This window comes from Eulemur rufifrons, chromosome 7 (genome assembly GCF_041146395.1).
Source record: "Eulemur rufifrons isolate Redbay chromosome 7, OSU_ERuf_1, whole genome shotgun sequence".
Classification (NCBI taxonomy): Eukaryota; Metazoa; Chordata; class Mammalia; order Primates; family Lemuridae; genus Eulemur; species Eulemur rufifrons.
The window spans coordinates 6332107-6348908 of NC_090989.1; the positions used below are offsets into that span (position 1 = coordinate 6332107).

At 41.3% G+C, this 16802-nt stretch overlaps 1 protein-coding gene across 4 annotated transcripts; it reads left to right on the forward strand.

Moving 5' to 3' along the window:
* Positions 1 to 965: 965 nt before the first annotated feature.
* PSMG1 (proteasome assembly chaperone 1) lies at positions 966 to 9618 on the forward strand. 4 transcript variants are annotated; one of them, XM_069472286.1, is made up of 7 exons: positions 966 to 1226; positions 2147 to 2253; positions 3380 to 3531; positions 3854 to 3901; positions 6309 to 6507; positions 7352 to 7488; positions 9414 to 9618. In XM_069472286.1, exons 1-7 carry the CDS (start codon positions 1093 to 1095, stop codon positions 9486 to 9488), a joined length of 852 nt encoding a protein of 283 aa, XP_069328387.1. In that variant the 5' UTR covers positions 966 to 1092; the 3' UTR covers positions 9489 to 9618. The 4 variants fall into 4 exon arrangements, with proteins under 4 accessions (XP_069328387.1, XP_069328388.1, XP_069328386.1 ...); XM_069472285.1 differs by having other exon boundaries at positions 1093 to 1226; positions 3839 to 3901; XM_069472288.1 differs by having other exon boundaries at positions 1158 to 1480; positions 3839 to 3901.
* Positions 9619 to 16802: the final 7184 nt, after the last annotated feature.

Genomic DNA, 16802 nt, shown 5'->3' on the forward strand with positions numbered 1-16802 from the left:
AGGGGTGTTTTTTTTTTTCCCTCAAATCTGAAGAGGCTCCCTCTGACCCCGTAGTAGAATTTACCTTTGCGACTACTGACAAGGTCCCAAAATGCAGGCAATGCTATGTATTTCAGCACAACTAAACAGGAAACTGTTTTCTTTTCTCGTTGCAGTACTGGTTCTTTTCATTTTCAGTTAAGTTATGGTAGTTTTCCCCTTTTTCTCTTGCTTGGGATAGTGCTTCTTGAACTCTGTCTTCCAACACATTTTAAAGAAAACCAATTCAGAAACAATCACATACTTATTAATGAAAGCCTATTTAAAAACTTTTTTGTATTACAGATGGCCAAGTTTAAAAAAGAGCAAACTATTTTTACATTCTCATAAAAATGGGTTTTTTAGATCAGCTTGACAATCGTCAGCTTTTGACATGTGAATTCCTATTGCCAGAGTAAAGGTCTCAGTTTTATACCACCACGAAGCATTGTATTTCTTCCTGCCCCCTTCATCCGCGCTGTGTCCACTGTCCCCAGGACTCGCCTGACCCCTACACCGGCGCAGGGCCGCGAGGTGCCAGGTGCAGCTTTTCGCCCTCATCGGCCGGTGAGCCCTCAGCACTGCCCCAGGGCCGCCACCTACCTGGGCCATCGATGTTTGAAGGTGCTTAAGTGCAAAGTTCACCCCGTCACTCCTAAGGGAGAAAGAAAAGGGAAACGGAGAGAAGGCGGGAAAGGCCTGCGGTTTGTAGCGCTCCAGATTGCGGGAGAATGCGCCTGAGTCCCTCCGTGCCCCGGGGTCAGTTACCTGCAGGGGCAGGAGGCCCCGCCCGGCTCCCACAGGGCCCGCCCTCCAGCTCGCTTCCTGCCCTTCTAGCCCGCAGTCCTCCTGTGTCTCGCTCTCCCCGCGGGGCTCACACAGCGGAAGAAAACGCGCTGGGAGTCCGCGGCCGCAGAGGTCAGGCGTGGTGCAGGGACGCGGCCCGGGCTCGGCGGCGCGCTCTGGCCGTGCGCGGGGCGTGGTCGTGCCGTGGGCGGGGCGCGAGGCCCCGCCCAGGGGCGCGAGCGCAGTTCCTTAGCGCCGCAATTGCGGCGGGCGGTTCCGGGGCCGGCTATGGCGGCCACGTTCTTCGGAGAGGTGGTGAAGGCCCCGTGCCGAGCCGGGACGGAGGACGAGGACGAAGAGGAGGAGGAGAGGCGGGAGACACCCGAGGACAGGGAGGTCCGCCGGCAGCTGGCTCGGAAGAGGTGAGGCATCTGGAGGCGGCAAGCCGCCGGCGGCGCGCTCGGGCCTGACCGGCCCCCGGCGCCCGGCCTCCCGCTGGAGCAAAGCGCGTGGGCTCCGCGGCCCCGACGGAGCCCGCGGCCGAGGAAGCTGCGCGGCCTTCGCAGCGCGAGCCCCGAGCGGCCCTCCGCGGCCCCGCCCGGGACACTGCACGCGACGCGGGTGCCCGCCCGCCCCGGCTCTCCGCGCATCCTCAAGGCGTCGGCGCCACCCCTAGGTGTGTTCGGTGTGCGCGGTGCTCGCCCCTCTGCCAGTGTTTCGGTGGGATCGTGAGTCTGAAGCCGTTGTGGGGGAATTGGCTTCAGATTTGTCCTTTAAAGATACTGCTTCTAAGGCTTCCTTTAGCATGTCCATAGTCTTGGTTTCGGCTTGTACAGAGTTCATGGGGAACTGTCACCTGATCCGCTGATCAATCACTCTTAGCATCCCACCGGGCATGAAATGCAATAAGAAATAGAACGTACCGGTTCAAAGTATTCTTGCTGACAAAATACTGAATGTGAATCTGACCAAGCCTCCAAAATGAACATTGTTTTACAGGAAATGCAGACGATGGACACATGTTAAATGACACCACAAGGAAGCTATCACACAAATCCAGAGTGGGACACAGGACAGGACAACCAGTCTGTCAGCAGGGATAAAAGAGGAGGGGGGCTGCCCTAAATGAAATGAGATGTCTAATTTCATTTAACATGCAATACTTTTATCTATTGGTTATCGTTGTCTGAATCCATTTTTTTTATGGATCGTAATTATGTTCTTCATAAAATTAAAGTGGGTGTTTTACCTATTACAGAATCATACCCATAGGGCCCTTGTGTCATAATATGATACTAATTATATTTAAGTTGCTTTAGTTTCATCTTGTTTCTTGTGTTAGGGAGGTGCGGCTCCTTCGGAGACAGACAAAAACATCTTTGGAAGTTTCTCTGCTAGAAAAATATCCTTGCTCCAAGTTTATAATTGCTATAGGAAATAATGCAGTAGGTAAGTGAAGATGCAGAAGACTAGACATTTTGTTGAAAGAACAAAATATGAAATTATTATTTCCTTCCATCATAAAAAATTTCAAGCGTTCATTACTTTGAAAAAGAAGTTACAAACCAGGGGGGAGGAGGAGATGGGCAAAAACCTACGTAATGGGTACAGTGAACACTATCTGGGTGACAGGCACACTTATAACCATGACTCAAGCATTATAAAAGTGATCCATGTAACCAAAAATATTTGTATCCTCGTAATACTTTGGGGAAAAAAAAGAAAACTGATTCAGAGGCCAAAATAAATAAATAAATAAAAAAGTCACAGTAGAATAACTTTGTTCTTGAGTAAAATATATGTAAAATATATCTCCTGATCATGTTATACCATCTTTTTAATAAGCTTAAAAAATAAGATTTAAGGAAAATGTTCTTGGTTTCAGGAACTTGCAACTCAAAAGAACTGATTCTAGTGTGTTGAGGTGTCCAGGTTTACTTAGATGTTTGTGAGTTAATAGACTTCTTTGAGAACATAATGAGCACTCTAAAAATAAAACAATAATAATAATAATTGCCAACATTTTTGAGCACTTAAGTTCTGAAGTCTTTGCATATATTAATTCACTTGGTGGGTTAAAGTTAAAACAGTACATAGAGTTTAGCGAGAACATTGTACATGCACGAGTACACACATAGACTTTTATATTTTTAGGGGATTCACAAGCTCTTAGGAGAGCATTGGGAAATCCCAGTTAAGCATATTGCTCTATTAAGATACCCCTAATGCTTGTAGAACATAGTAAGTACATGATAAATAATTATTGACTCATTTTTGTAAAGTTACACTGGCCTAAAATTTTTTAGAAGAGTGTTACACTGTGAGAGTATGGTAAAAAGTCTGTCTACAAACCTGTCTTCTCAATTCCTGGCTCTAGTACTGTTTTACTCAGGGTGTGGCCTTTCACTTCCTGAGGGCCTCAGTTTCTTTTTCTGCAAAAGGTGGCATTAGGTAGAGGGTCTTGAACGGCACTTTTAACTCTAAAATACTAGAATAACTTGAGTTTACTTTTTATTGAATAGAAAATGCAGCTTATAGAGCCAAACACTAACTTAATATGAATTTTTTCCCACAGCATTTTTGTCATCATTTGTTATGAATTCAGGAGTCTGGGAAGAAGTTGGTTGTGCTAAACTCTGGAATGAATGGTGTAGAACAACAGACACTATACATCTGTCCCCTACGGAGGCTTTTTGTGTGTTTTATCATCTAAAATCCAATCCTTCGGTAGGTAGAACTTGTATGTTTGAAAAGTAGTAATTTAAGCATCACTTATATAGTATCTACTGGTAGTATACCTCAGGGTCTCATATGCCGAGTCTCTTGGTTGTTCTGTCTATGTGCACTTTATTCTAATTGCCAGTAGTGGTTTGACTTTTAAATTTTAAAAAATACAAAGGTCAGGAAAATAAGTATTGTATAATATTTTATATTGTGTATTATATTAGGATTCACATGATACATGTATGCTGACACTTTAGGGTGTCTATAAAGTTTATTTGACTTGACAAACACTTGGAATTTGACTTTTCAGGTTTTCCTTTGTCAGTGCAGTTGCTACGTTGCTGAAGATCAACAGTATCAGTGGCTGGAAAAGGTAAGAAATGAACACCTGTGAATGGTTAGACTACAGGATTTGTGTTTTTTTTAAGGGTTCAGTATCTTTTCAGTTAAACCTATGTAGTCAAACATTGATGTGGGAAAGGAATTTTTTTTTCTTAAAACCATTATAGGAGTTTGTTATGGAATTAAAGAATAAAAGAACTTACTTAACATGATCAACCTAACAAATAGAATCAGCATTGTGCTAAAGGTTGTAGGTCATAGAAGTATGGAACACAGTTGGATTCTTCCCACTCACTTTACTATTTTGTTTGAAAGACATACAAGCTTCTCACGTGGAATGGAACAATGTCACAGCCAAGGGTAAAGACCCACAGCGATGACAATACAGTGGGCAGACCCACAGGGAGAGGAGGTGTGGCACAGGTGTGCTGCTCGCTCCAGGCTCCAAAATATCACATTCATTTTTATTAGCATTAGGCATGAATAGATTGAGTCTTCATTTTGGGGGGAAATTGTGCACATAGTATGTGCCCAGTGAAACAAATTTTTGAGTGAAGAATTTAAATCGACTAGGGGCCGGGCGCGGTGGCTCACGCCTGTAATCCTAGCACTCTGGGAGGCCGAGGTGGGAGGATCGCTCGAGGTCAGGAGTTTGAGACCAGCCTGAGCAAGAGCAAGACCCCATCTTTACTAAAAAAAAAAAATAGAAAGAAATTATATGGACAGCTAAAAATATATAGAAAAAAATTAGCTGGACATGGTGGCACATGCCTGTAGTCCCAGCTACTCGGGAGGCTGAGGCAGAAGGATTGCTTGAGCCCAGGAGTTTGAGGTTGCTGTGAGCTAGGCTGACGCCACGGCACTCTAGCCCGGGCAACAGAGTGAGACTCTGTCTCAAAAAAAAAAAAAAAAAAATCGACTGGGAACTTTAGAGAAAAATAATAATTTGGGCAGTTGCATATTATTTTTAAATGAAGCAGACCCTTGAAGCCTTATTTGCTTCTTAGTAGCATCTCATTGTAAATCATAGCTGTATTTTTATATGGGTATTAAAATTCATTAGAAATAAGAAATTTGGTATATACCTATTTTAAACAAGTTGGCACACTTAGAAACATTTACTAAAAGTTATTAAATGCATTTCACTAAATGAGTTGTTTAAGAAGATCTGTAAACCATCTTATATACAGGATTTTATATTCATGCCTTTATATAAAAGAGGCAACAGATGACTACTTTCAAGGCAACCTTTATTATCTAAAGGTATTTAATTTAGAAAGCATGTAATAGAAAACGTAAGTGTTTTTTCTTGTATAGCCATAGTTCTGAGTTACTGCCAAGTATGGAATTTTCTGGGGAGCGGGTCTGCTCTAAGAAGGTTTAGAAGTTGCTGTTGTATTTTTAATTTATGAAGCATGACTGTTAATGTCAAAAATATTTTTGTACTGTGGAACAAACATATATTCTAGACTTGAAAATATGTAAAATTATGCATTTCCAAAACAAAATTTTTAATTAGCATTTTTTCCCTTAGGGGTACTCTTTGGGTCCCCCTGCTGTTTCTGTCTTGTCAGCCACATAATCCTGATAATTACACACAGAGTTCTCAAGTATTGTGGATTCAGACTATAAGTTTTATAAGGAGAAAAATAGGTTTTGTGAGTAATGTTATATTTCTTAAATGATATATACCTGGTAACAAACATATATAGGGTTAATCGTTTTGTATTTATTTACAAAGTTGTGATATAATGAAATTAGTTTTACAAATCACTTATGGTACTTAATATAAAAGCTTTAGCTATATTGTGATGCGAAATAGCCATTTTCATATCTTCATGAAATATTTTCAAACAAGGTGCAGTAACCTAAAATCTACTCTTTTTTTTCTTTAAAAAATAGCTGCTTTCTTTGTTGACATCCCATTAGATTTTATTAAAAGGTAAAAGGGTTCTTGGAAATCTGTCACATCCAGAGTCTTCAAGTTATAGAAGAGGACATTGAGGTCTAGAGTAATTGAAACTTGCATACAATTATAGTAACTCAAAAAGTGAGTTTCATAGGAATCATTTTGCAGGTGTCTTTGGTGGGTGGGAGAGGAAATGGATGTCAGGTGTGTCCAGGTGACCCATTTCCTCTGGACAATAGTCCTGTAGTCACTGCTCTGGTGCTCTTGTGATTTCATTTACCTCACATCACAGGCCCCTGAAGTAGATGGTGCTGACCTTAGTTCTCAGACTTGGGGAAGGTCACCCAACTAGAAAGCAGGACCGAGGTCAAACCCAGGTCAGGGCAGCAAAGGTTGTGTTCTGTTTCACACTCCCAGCCCTGCAGCGTATAGTCTTACTGTCTGTGGTGTTAGGTGGGTAACTAGAGGACTATTTCCATTGTGTAACAAAACTATATGTTTTTTTAATTTGAAATCAATTTTGTGTTAGGTTTTTGGCTCTTGTCCAAGGAAGAACATGCAGATAACTATTCTCACGTCTCGCCATGTTACCGACTATAAAACCTCAGAATCTACTGGCAGCCTTCCTTCTCCCTTCCTGAAAGCCCTAAAAACACACAATTTCAGAGACCCTGTATGTTGTTCACTGCTAGAACAACCGAATATCGTACATGATCTTCCTGCAGCAGGTGGTATTAAAATTTACATTATATCTTGTTATCGCTTTATTGATACTTATTACTTTCACTATCAGAGATCTTTTTGATCTCTTTTGGTAGTTTGTTAATGATGATTGATACCAATATATTGCTGTTAGTCCTCACTGTCTGTAGTTGCAAGTACAGTGTGTTTGATTTGAGTTTTAAAATTTTCCAGGCACACAATTACCTTATGAGCAGCTCAGGTTGCTTAACTGTTATGCTTCAGAGTTGCACTGTTTCTTTTTGGTCTTTGATAACTCAAAATGCAAGTCAGCGTTAGATGTAAATTGTTGATATGTGAAAAGTTGGTAAAATATGTTTTAATTATCAAAATAGAAAGTTCTTGGCTTAATTTTTTTTATTACTGTCACTAATTATATTCTACCATCAAGTGAAAAATAGATTGGCATTTATTTTTCAGTGTTACTGTGTTATATTAACACTTTTTTCTTACTTTTACTGTTAAGGTTACTAGAGTGAGAAGTGGCTAAATATTTTACATTACGCATTATGTATTTATTTGTTATTTACATATATTTACTGTGTTTATTGTAGTCAGTAAAATTTTAATCTTTCAGCTACTTGAAATTGTCTCCACATTATGTTCAGGATATGCAAAATATAATGTTTGCAAAAGCAAGAGATTATTAGGAAAATAAGTTGGCTCTGAAAGAAAATATACATTATAATTGGTTCAAAATGGTAGTAAATGCCTCGTCGATTAAAAGAGGCAACAGATGACTACTTTAAAAGCAGCCTTTATTATCTAAAGGTATTTAATTTAGAAATCATGTAATAGAAAACTTAAGTGTTTTTTCTTGTATATCCACAGTTCTGAGTTACTGCCAAGTATGGAAGATCCCTGCGGTCCTGTACTTGTGTTACACTGATGTGATGAAATTGGACCTAATTACAGTTGAAGCTTTTAAGCCTATACTTTCTTCCAGAACCTTGAAAGGTTTGGTTAAGGTCAGGTTTTAACTCATTTAAATTACTAGCTGAGTTATTGTAATGAACCTAATAACAAACGTAAATGTATGGTGTCAAATTAAACCGTAAGCAACACTTGGAGATCCTTTTTTCTCAAAGTAAAGCTTCCTAATCTGGCAGTTTGAATTTGATTGCGATGTCTCTTCCACGTATACTTCCATAACTTGAGAAATATTTTGTTCTTGTTTAGAGATTAATGTAGTATAATTAAATCTCAAATGTCTGTGTGGACAGATGGTTTTACTGTTCAAGAAGTTTCTGTAACTAATTTGGAAGGTTATAATTTTCGAAAAGGCATTTTTGAGTATAGTATGGATGAAATTATAACATTTATTTACCTAAGTTTGCAGAGGACTAAAACGGGCCGATAAGAGAATTATATAATGAACCTGTTTCCCGCCCTTATTTTATATCTGTGGGCTTGTTTTCTAGACAAATTAGAACACATTCACAAAAAATTTTGCCTGTAATTTCAGGTAGTTTTAAGGACTCCCCTACTTTTTCTAAGATTTTTTGAAAGTCCACAGTCCCCAGTTTAAGGACTGCTTCTTTAAAGGAAAGAGGTTATAACATCCCTGTTTTATTCTGGAATGACCATTAGTGTTAAGAAGACTTTTATAAGTTTTGTAGGAGTTGGCTTACTTCACAGGTCTCATAGTTGCCTACTAATTTAAAGAGATTTTCAGCTCCTTTTGGTAATGGACCATGTTTTTTCATTTTCATATCCCAGGTTCACCACATACCTGGCATGTAGAAGAAGGCCCTCAGTAACTATTTGTTTAATTAATGAAGAGTAAAACTGTAAAACTCTCGAATTTGGTATACTTTAGGCATATCTTTCAAATTAGCTAGAGTCACGGATAATCTTTCTGGCACGTTGAGTTATTTTTTTCTTAGCATCCTATTTTCATAGTACAAACTGATAGTTCTGTTTGCTTATGTAGTTAGCTGATTGGCTCAGCCCGCTTAATGTAGCGGCCAGTGCCCTGAAGGCAGCGCTGGGGCTGTCTTGTTCACTGCTCTAGGACTGCGCTCAGCACACAGGTGCTTCATAAACCTTCGGACTTATTCTGAGAATGGTAAATCGCCTGTCATATAGGGTTTAAGGAAACTGTCAGCTTTTATGAATATCCTTTGAAGGGGAAATTTAAATAACATTTTACTGTTTTCATCACTTGCTTTGAAGATGATTTGTGGGAGAGAGAGATGTAAAGTACTGTTTTCTTAATGACCAAATCCGTTATCCTGCGTTAGTTCATTGATTGTGTCTATTTGTTTGTTGAGCAGCGTGGAATAACCTTGAGTGCGCGCCCTACAGGGTTGCACTGTGGGGCGCCCAGAGCTGAGTCGGCTGCCTGGTTGGCAGGTGGTGCAGGTGGTGCAGGTGGTCGAAATGCCCGGGCGCAGTGAAAAGAGCACCGAGCTGCATGACACCAAGGGGAGCAAAGAGGTTAACTTAAGGAGTCGCTTCTCGGAGAAAGTGGCAGTTTAGCTAGGTTTGGAAGATGGACGAATCTTAGATGTGCAGAGGGAAGCGGTGAGCACAGAGTGGGAAGTTTGAGGAGAGTGGTGAGGAGTGTGGTACCATGGAGAAGGGAGGACGAGATCACGTGGGGACAATGAGATCACGTGGGGACGATGAGCTGGGTTAGAGTGATGAGCTGGGTTAGAGCGTAGACTTCCCTCCGAGGCCAGGGGGTGCCGCCAGAGGGTTTGGGGCAAGGGCAAGGCACACTGTCATGTGTTACCTCGTTGGCTTTTTGTTTGGAAGAGGAAAGGAAAGGCTGTGCTGGTTCCATCGGTGCTGTCTTCTTTAAGTCCAGAGGTGGGGATTGGGGCGTGTACGTTGCCTCTGCCTGAATTCTTGTTCTCAATGTGTTCTTCACTTTTTTCTCTTTTTCCAGAATATCCCCCAGAGCACAGAAATACTGAAGAAATTGATGACAACAAATGAGATTCAGAGTAACATTTATACATGATCCCAAAGAATGTTTCGTGATGTATGTTACCTGTCTGTTCCTTTAAGGGGAGCAGCCTGCACTGTTTTGTAGCTTACTTCTTTGGGGGGGTATATTTTCAGGGTGACAAAACAGAATAAACTTGTAAAAAGTTAATTGTAGTTTTAATTCCTTATTTATGATGATATTGTTCACAACGAAAATAAGCCACACATTTTTCTCTCATCCACTAGGTGGGGGTATTGTATTTGGATGTTTTAAGGTAATAACGTTAAATTTTTGGAAAGCTACAGATATCAACAAGATGTATTAACATGGCAAAGTATAGTTAATTAGGTGTAAATATTCGTTGACCTGTTGGTGATTCTTAATATGTGGAAAGCTTCTGGGTATTTTAGGAGTTCTGCAGTTTTTTGTTTTGAGGATAAAAATTGATGATAAGTAACAAAGTTATATGTTTGCTCAAGATGAAGCAAAAAGGGATTTGTGTGTTCTCACTTTTTAGTAGTATCTGGCAGCTAGCCTCTTCACCAGACTTTCCCAGGGCTCTCTTGCAGGGTTAGCTGTATGGATTATGACTGGTTCTATCACAGTGAGGTCTTACCATTAGCAATGTAAACTGGACTGTAAACCCAAAGTTACCACAGCACTTCACAAAACCACACACTAAACTCTATTTGTTAAAATAAACTTTAAAACGGTGAAGTTGAGAAATGCGTCTTATCTGTGCTGCTTTCTTTTCCCCCCCTTTTTAGTTATTGAACACTATATTATAGATTTAGACAACTTATCCATTTATGTTTTCGCAGTAGTGGTTGGAGGTGGGGTAAGGGATACTCTGTTTTCTAACTCCTTCTTGTGTAAACTTGGTTTCCTTTGCATAATCAAGTTTTGGAAGTCTTGTGCAGAGTGCATTTGTGAACATATCCAGTGGTAGAAATCAAAGCATTTCCCTCATTACAAAAGTTTGCATCCATTCAGAAATGTGTTTGCAGAGCCCTGAGTTGGTGTAAGACTTGGGATCGGGTCCCCGCTGGAGGTGGAGCCCCTTCCTGTGCTGAAGGTGAGCGTGGCAAGGAAGGGAGAGTGATGTTGGAAGAGCAGACTGTGGTCAAATCTCAGGTCAGTGCTTGCGGGCTACGTGACGTTGGGCAGATGCCTTAAAGCTCCCTGAGCACTGGTTTTCTCATCTGTAAATTGCAGGTAATCCCGGAGATGGTACTTCGCTGACTGGGTGGTTATTTCACATAAATGTGCAGTAAATGTCACTTCCCTCTACTTTGCTTGAGTTTCAGTTTTTCACCTGTTTAATGAAGAAGATTCTCTTTGCTTGCTTTGTTGGGTTATGAGAATAAAAATGTAAAGATGCTTTTGAAGAACAGCAGGATGGTATTTCCACGTTCACACCTTCGTATCCCTCATCTCAAAGACACAGACTTGGTGATGCGGAAAGCAGGGGCAGCAGGCGCTGCTCTGGCCGGCCCGGAGCCCCCATCCTGTGTTCTCTCCGTGCTTCCTCGTGCTGCCGTCTGAACCATGCATCTCAGCGTCGTAAAGCGGCGAGGGGCGGAAATAGCTGGGAGATTCTCATCAGGAATAATCTTGGGAAAACCATGGAAGCAGATAACTCTGGGCATGGTAGTATTTCATACTTTTGGTAAGGAAAGAATCACAGTTGCCTCAGACTGTCCAGGAATAAACCTGTGATAAGAAGTAGGCAGCAGGTGCGGGAGGTTGGCTGTCGGTTCAGCAAAGCCACGGTACAACTAGGTTGCTAAGCCGGGTGCAAAGGTACATGCCTGCAGTCCCAGCTACTTGGGAGGCTGAGGCGGGAGGATTGCTGGGGTCCAGGAGTTCAAGTCCAGCCTGGGCAACAAAGTGAGACCCTTTTTCTAAAAGAAGCCCAGAATACTAGAAACTTGGCAAAGGGTGTAAGGTGTTAATAGCCCTCGGTGTTGGGAGTGAGAGGGTGGGGAGCTAGTAGACTTTGAAGAGAGCCAGGGCGAATTCACATCCTTTTTATGGGTGAATGTCAGGCTTGGCCAGTTTTCCCATTCAAAGAGGAGTACCTGAGGAGAACTAGCAACATAAAGGATAGAGACAGCATTAAAAATACAGAGGAAGAACATTCTATTGAGAAATATCATTATAGGAAACAGCTATTTAAAACAAATCAGGAATGCGTGAGTTTTCCAAAAGTAAAAAATAAGCATGTACGAGATAAGCCACATGAAAGGAAATTTTAAAAACTGCATAGAAGGGATTTTAAAAGAAGCAAAACTTCAACTTTAGAATTAAAATTAGGATTTTGTGGTAGTACAGAGCAGAACAAATAGTATGCAATCTAAAGTATTTCTCCCTCTCTCTCCATATATATATAAATAGTACAAAGCCATTATATACAGGACTAACTTGAGATGACGTCCTAAGATACAGAAGGACAGAAATAGAAAGGTAATAAGAAATGACACAGATGAACAATGTGCACCCAACGTGTTAGGGTTCTCCAGGGAGAACCAATAGGATATGTACAATCACGCGCCACACAACAACTGACTGTATATAATGCAGACAGTGGTCCCATGAGATTATAATGGTGCTGAAAATTACTACCACCAACTTACTGTGGCCATCCTGAGGTCACAGCACAATGCATCACGTGTGTGGTGATGCTGGTGTAAACAAACCTGCCCTGCCAGTCATATAAGAATACAGCAATTATGTACAGTGCGTAATACTTGACAGTGATGGTAGACAGCTATGCTACTGACTTATGTATTTACTTTTTATCGTTATATAAAAGTACATTTCCTGTACTTACATATATCTCGTGTGTGTGTGTGTGTGTGTGTGTGTGTAAAGCGAACTATAAAACAGCCTCAGGTAGGTCCTTCAGGAGGTGTTCCAGAAGAAGGGTTGTTATCATAGGAGATGACAGCTCCCTGTGTGCTGTTGCCCCTGAAGACCTTCCAGTGGGACTGGATGTGGAGGTGGAAGGCTGGTATTAGTGATCCTGACCCTGTGCAGGCTTAGGCTAACGTGTGTGTTTGTGTCTTAGTTTTTAACAAAAAAGTTTTTTAAAAAACCTTTTTTTAAATAGAAAGCTTATAGAATAATGATACAAAGAAAGAAAATATTTCTGTACAGCTGTAAAATATGTGGGTTTTTTTTTTAGTTGTTTGTTTTGAGACAAGAGTCTTGCTCTGTCACCTGGGCCAGAGTGCCGTGGTGTCAGCCTAGCTCACAGCAACCTCAAACTCCTGGGCTCAGATGATCCTCTTGCCTCAGCCTCCTGAGTAGCTGGGACTACACGCATGCACCACCACAGCCGGGTAGTTTTTCTGTTTTTAGTAGAGACAGGGTCTTGCTCTTGCTCAGGCTGGTCTCAAACTCCTGACCTCAAGTAATCCTCCCACCTCAGCCTGCCAGTGCTAGGGTTACAGGCGTGAGCCACCACCCCCGGCCTACAATGTGTGTTTTAAGCTAAGTGGTATTACGAAAGAGTCAAAAAGTTAAAAAATTTTGAAAGTAAAAAAGTTACAGGAAGCTAAGGTTAATAAAATATTTTTAAAATTTAATATAGCCTAAGTGTAGAGCATTTATAAAGTCTGCAGTAGTGTACAGTAATGTCCTGGGCCTTCACATTCACTCACCACTCACTGTCTCACCCAGAGCAACTTCCAGTCCTGCAAGCTCCGTTCATTGGTAAGTCCCCTATACTGGCATATCATTTATCATCTTTTATACTGTATGTTTACTGTATTTTTCTACATTTAGATATGTTTGAATACACAAATACTTACCATAGTATTACAGTTGCCTGTAATACTCAGTACAGTATCACGCTGTGCAGGGTTTGTAGCCCAGGAGCAATAGACTGTACCGTATGGCTTAGGTGTGTAGTGGGCTGTACCATCTCTGTTTGCGTGAGCACACTCTGTGATGTTTGCACAATGGCAAAATTACCTAACGACGCATTTCTCAGGACGTACCCCTGTTGTTAAGCCATGCATGACTGTATTATCTATCTGTATACATGTCTAGGGAAATTGGCTTATGCGGTTACGCGGGTGGAAAAGTCCCACAACGGGCTGTCTGCAAGCTGGAGACCCTGGGTTGCCAGTAGCGTGGCTTAGTCCAAGTCCAAAAGCTGCAGAACCAGGGAAGCTGATGGTGTAACTGTCAGTTCTAGGCTGAAGGCCCAAGAGCCCAGGGAGAAAGAGGGGAGTGGAGATGGGTCACTGGTATTAAGTCTTGAAGAGCAAAGGCTGGAGAGCCTGGAGTTCTGACGTCCAAGGGCAGGAGAGGAAGGGTGTGCCAGCTACACGAGAGAATTCAGCTTTTCTCCACCTTGTTCTTTTCTTCCTCTTCTTTGTTCATTCTTTTTCTTCCTTCTTTCTCCCTTCTTTCTTCTTCTTCTTTCCTTCTCCTTCCTCCTCCTCCTCCTCCTCTGTCTTCACCTTCTTTTTTTTAAAGACAGAGGTCTCATTATTTTGCTGTCCTCGAACTCCTAGGCTCAAGCGATCCTCCTGCCTCAGCCTCCCGCGTAGCAGAGACTACAGGCACCTGCCACTGCACCCGGCTTCCACCCTACCATTTTACCCAGGGCCCCAGTTGATGGGCGGTGCCTGCCCACGTTGAGGGAGAATCTCCCCACTCAGTCCATCCATTCATGCTGATTTCCTCTGGAAACACCTTCACAAACACCCGTACGTAATGCTCTGCCAGCTCTCTAGTATCCCTTTGTCAATCTGGCACCCATATGCATCTCCTTAAACCACACTTAATCTCCAAATAGAGGCACCAATGTCATGGTTTCACCTAAAATGATACAACTAGTACATTTAGTACAGCTGAAAATGCACTAATCTCTTTCCAAAAAGAGGAGGTGAAGTCCTTGGTGATAGGTACTCTTCTGATATCCCGTAACTTAAATACCATGTTGTACAATTAACAATACTTAAATGCTGATAGAAAGTCAATCTTATGTTACATGATAAAGGAATAAGGGGAACAAAACCAAATATGTTTGCCTTATATATATATACACAGAAATGTATTAACACAATAGGAACTACTCAAGGTTATGTCCAGAAGGGCTGCGGTGCTGTAGCTGTCCACCTTTGGGTGGTGCCTGCATATGGTGCAGAGCCATCTGCAGTGCAGGCTGGGGGAGAGAGGGCAGGGTAGCAGGAGTAGGGACCTGGAGCATTTGGTCCACTTCTTCATGTAACTTGTGCCTGCAGGACCTGCTCAGGCCCGATCACCTATATACCACGTCCATTTGATGATGGAGTGCTGCTGCGCACACCCTGCTTTAGGGCTTGGTGGTCAGATAACACCCAGCTCATGATGGGCAGCTCAGGATGCATGGCAACTTGGTGGCCCATGGTCAAGTGTTCAGTTTCTATTAATGCCACTAGCAGGCCAAGAGCTGTTTCTCAAAAGGAAGTAATCTGTGGATGATAGCAGGGCCTTGTTCTAAAATCCTAAAAGCCTCCACTGTGATTCACCTATAGGGTTCTGCCAAAGGCTCCAAGCAGCATTCCTGTCTGTCACTGACACCTTCAGTACCACTGGATCTGCTGAGTCATAGAGCCCGAGCAGCAGAGCAGCTTACACAGCAGCCTGGACCTGCTGCAGAGCCTGTTGTTCTGGGTCCACTTAAACTAGTGGCTTTTCAGGTCACTTGGTAGATGGGTCAAAGAGACACATCCAATATGCAGGTAACAGATTTCTGGAGAAGAGACCAGATCAGAAATAAATTAACTATAAAGAACAAAGATTCTTTCTAACTGAAGAGAGGTAAGAGTCTGTATGTGAAAAGAGTACATCAATCGTGAGAATATAAAGACATAAAAAGCTAGATATTTGAATTTTAAGGCCAAAGAAAGATATTCTATGTAAACAGAAACACCAAAAATAAACAGGAGTAGCTTTCCTTGTATCAGATAAAATAGACTTTAAGCCAAAAACAGCAAAAAGAGACAAAGAAGTTCATTATATAAAGATATATTAGATAAAGAGATCAAGCCATCAAGAGGAAATAACAATTCTAAGTATATATATATATATATATATGCTCAACACTGGAGCATCTAGATTCATAAAGCAAGTATTACTAGATCTAAAGAGATAGACTCTAATACAAAAATAGCATGGGGACTTCAACACCCTACTCTCAGTATTAGATGGAACATCTAGACAGAAAATCAACAAAGACACCCCACTGGATTTAAACTGGACTTTATTTTTTTTGAGACAGGGTCTTAGTCTGTCATCCAGGCTGGAGTGCAGTGGTGCAGTCATACTCACTGTAACCTCAAACTCCTGGGCTTAAGCATCCTCCTACCTCAGCCTCCCTAGTAGTTAGGATTACAGGCATATGCCACCACACCCAGCTAATTTTTACATTTTTTTGTAGAGATGGGGGTTTTGCTATGTTGCCCAGGCTGGTCTTGAACTCCTGGTCTCAAGCGATCCTCCTGCCTCACCCACCCTAAGGGCTGGGATGACAGGCAGGAGCCACCGCACTTGGCCTAAACTCGACTTTAGACCAAATGGACCTAACGAACATTTACGGAACATTTTATCCAACAACTGAAGAATACACACTTTTTTCATCAGCCCAGGAACATTCTCCAGGATAGAGCATATATTAGGACACAAAACAAGTCTCAAGAAATTAAAAATCAAAATCATATCAGCCATCTTCTCAGACCACAATGGAATAAAACTAGAAATCAATACCAAGAGAAACTTTGGAAACTATACAAATACATGAAAATTAAACAACATGTTCCTGAATGAAGACATTAAGATGAAAACACAACATACTAAAACCATGGGATACAGTAAACACAGTGTTATGAGGGAAGTTTATAGCAATAGATACCTACATCAAAAAAGTAGAAAGATTTCAAATAAGCACTCTAATGCACCTCAAGGAACAGGAAAAGCAAGAACAAACCAAACCCAAAATTAGCAGAAGGAAAGAAAGATCAGAGCAGAACTAAACAAAATAGAGACAAAGAAACACCAACCAGCCAACTAAACAAACAAAAACAAGGATCAATGAAATGAAAAGTTTGTTTTTCAAAAAGATAAAATTGATAAACCACTAGCTAGACTAACCAAGAAAAGAAGAAAGACACAAAATCAAAAATGAAAAAGGAGACATTACAACAGATACCACAGAAATATAAAAGATCATCAGAGACTATTATGAAAACTAGATGCTGACAAATTGGAAAACCTAGAGAAAATCAATAAATTCCTGGACACATATAACCTACCAAAATTGAATCAGGAAAAAGAATAAACTCTGAACAGATC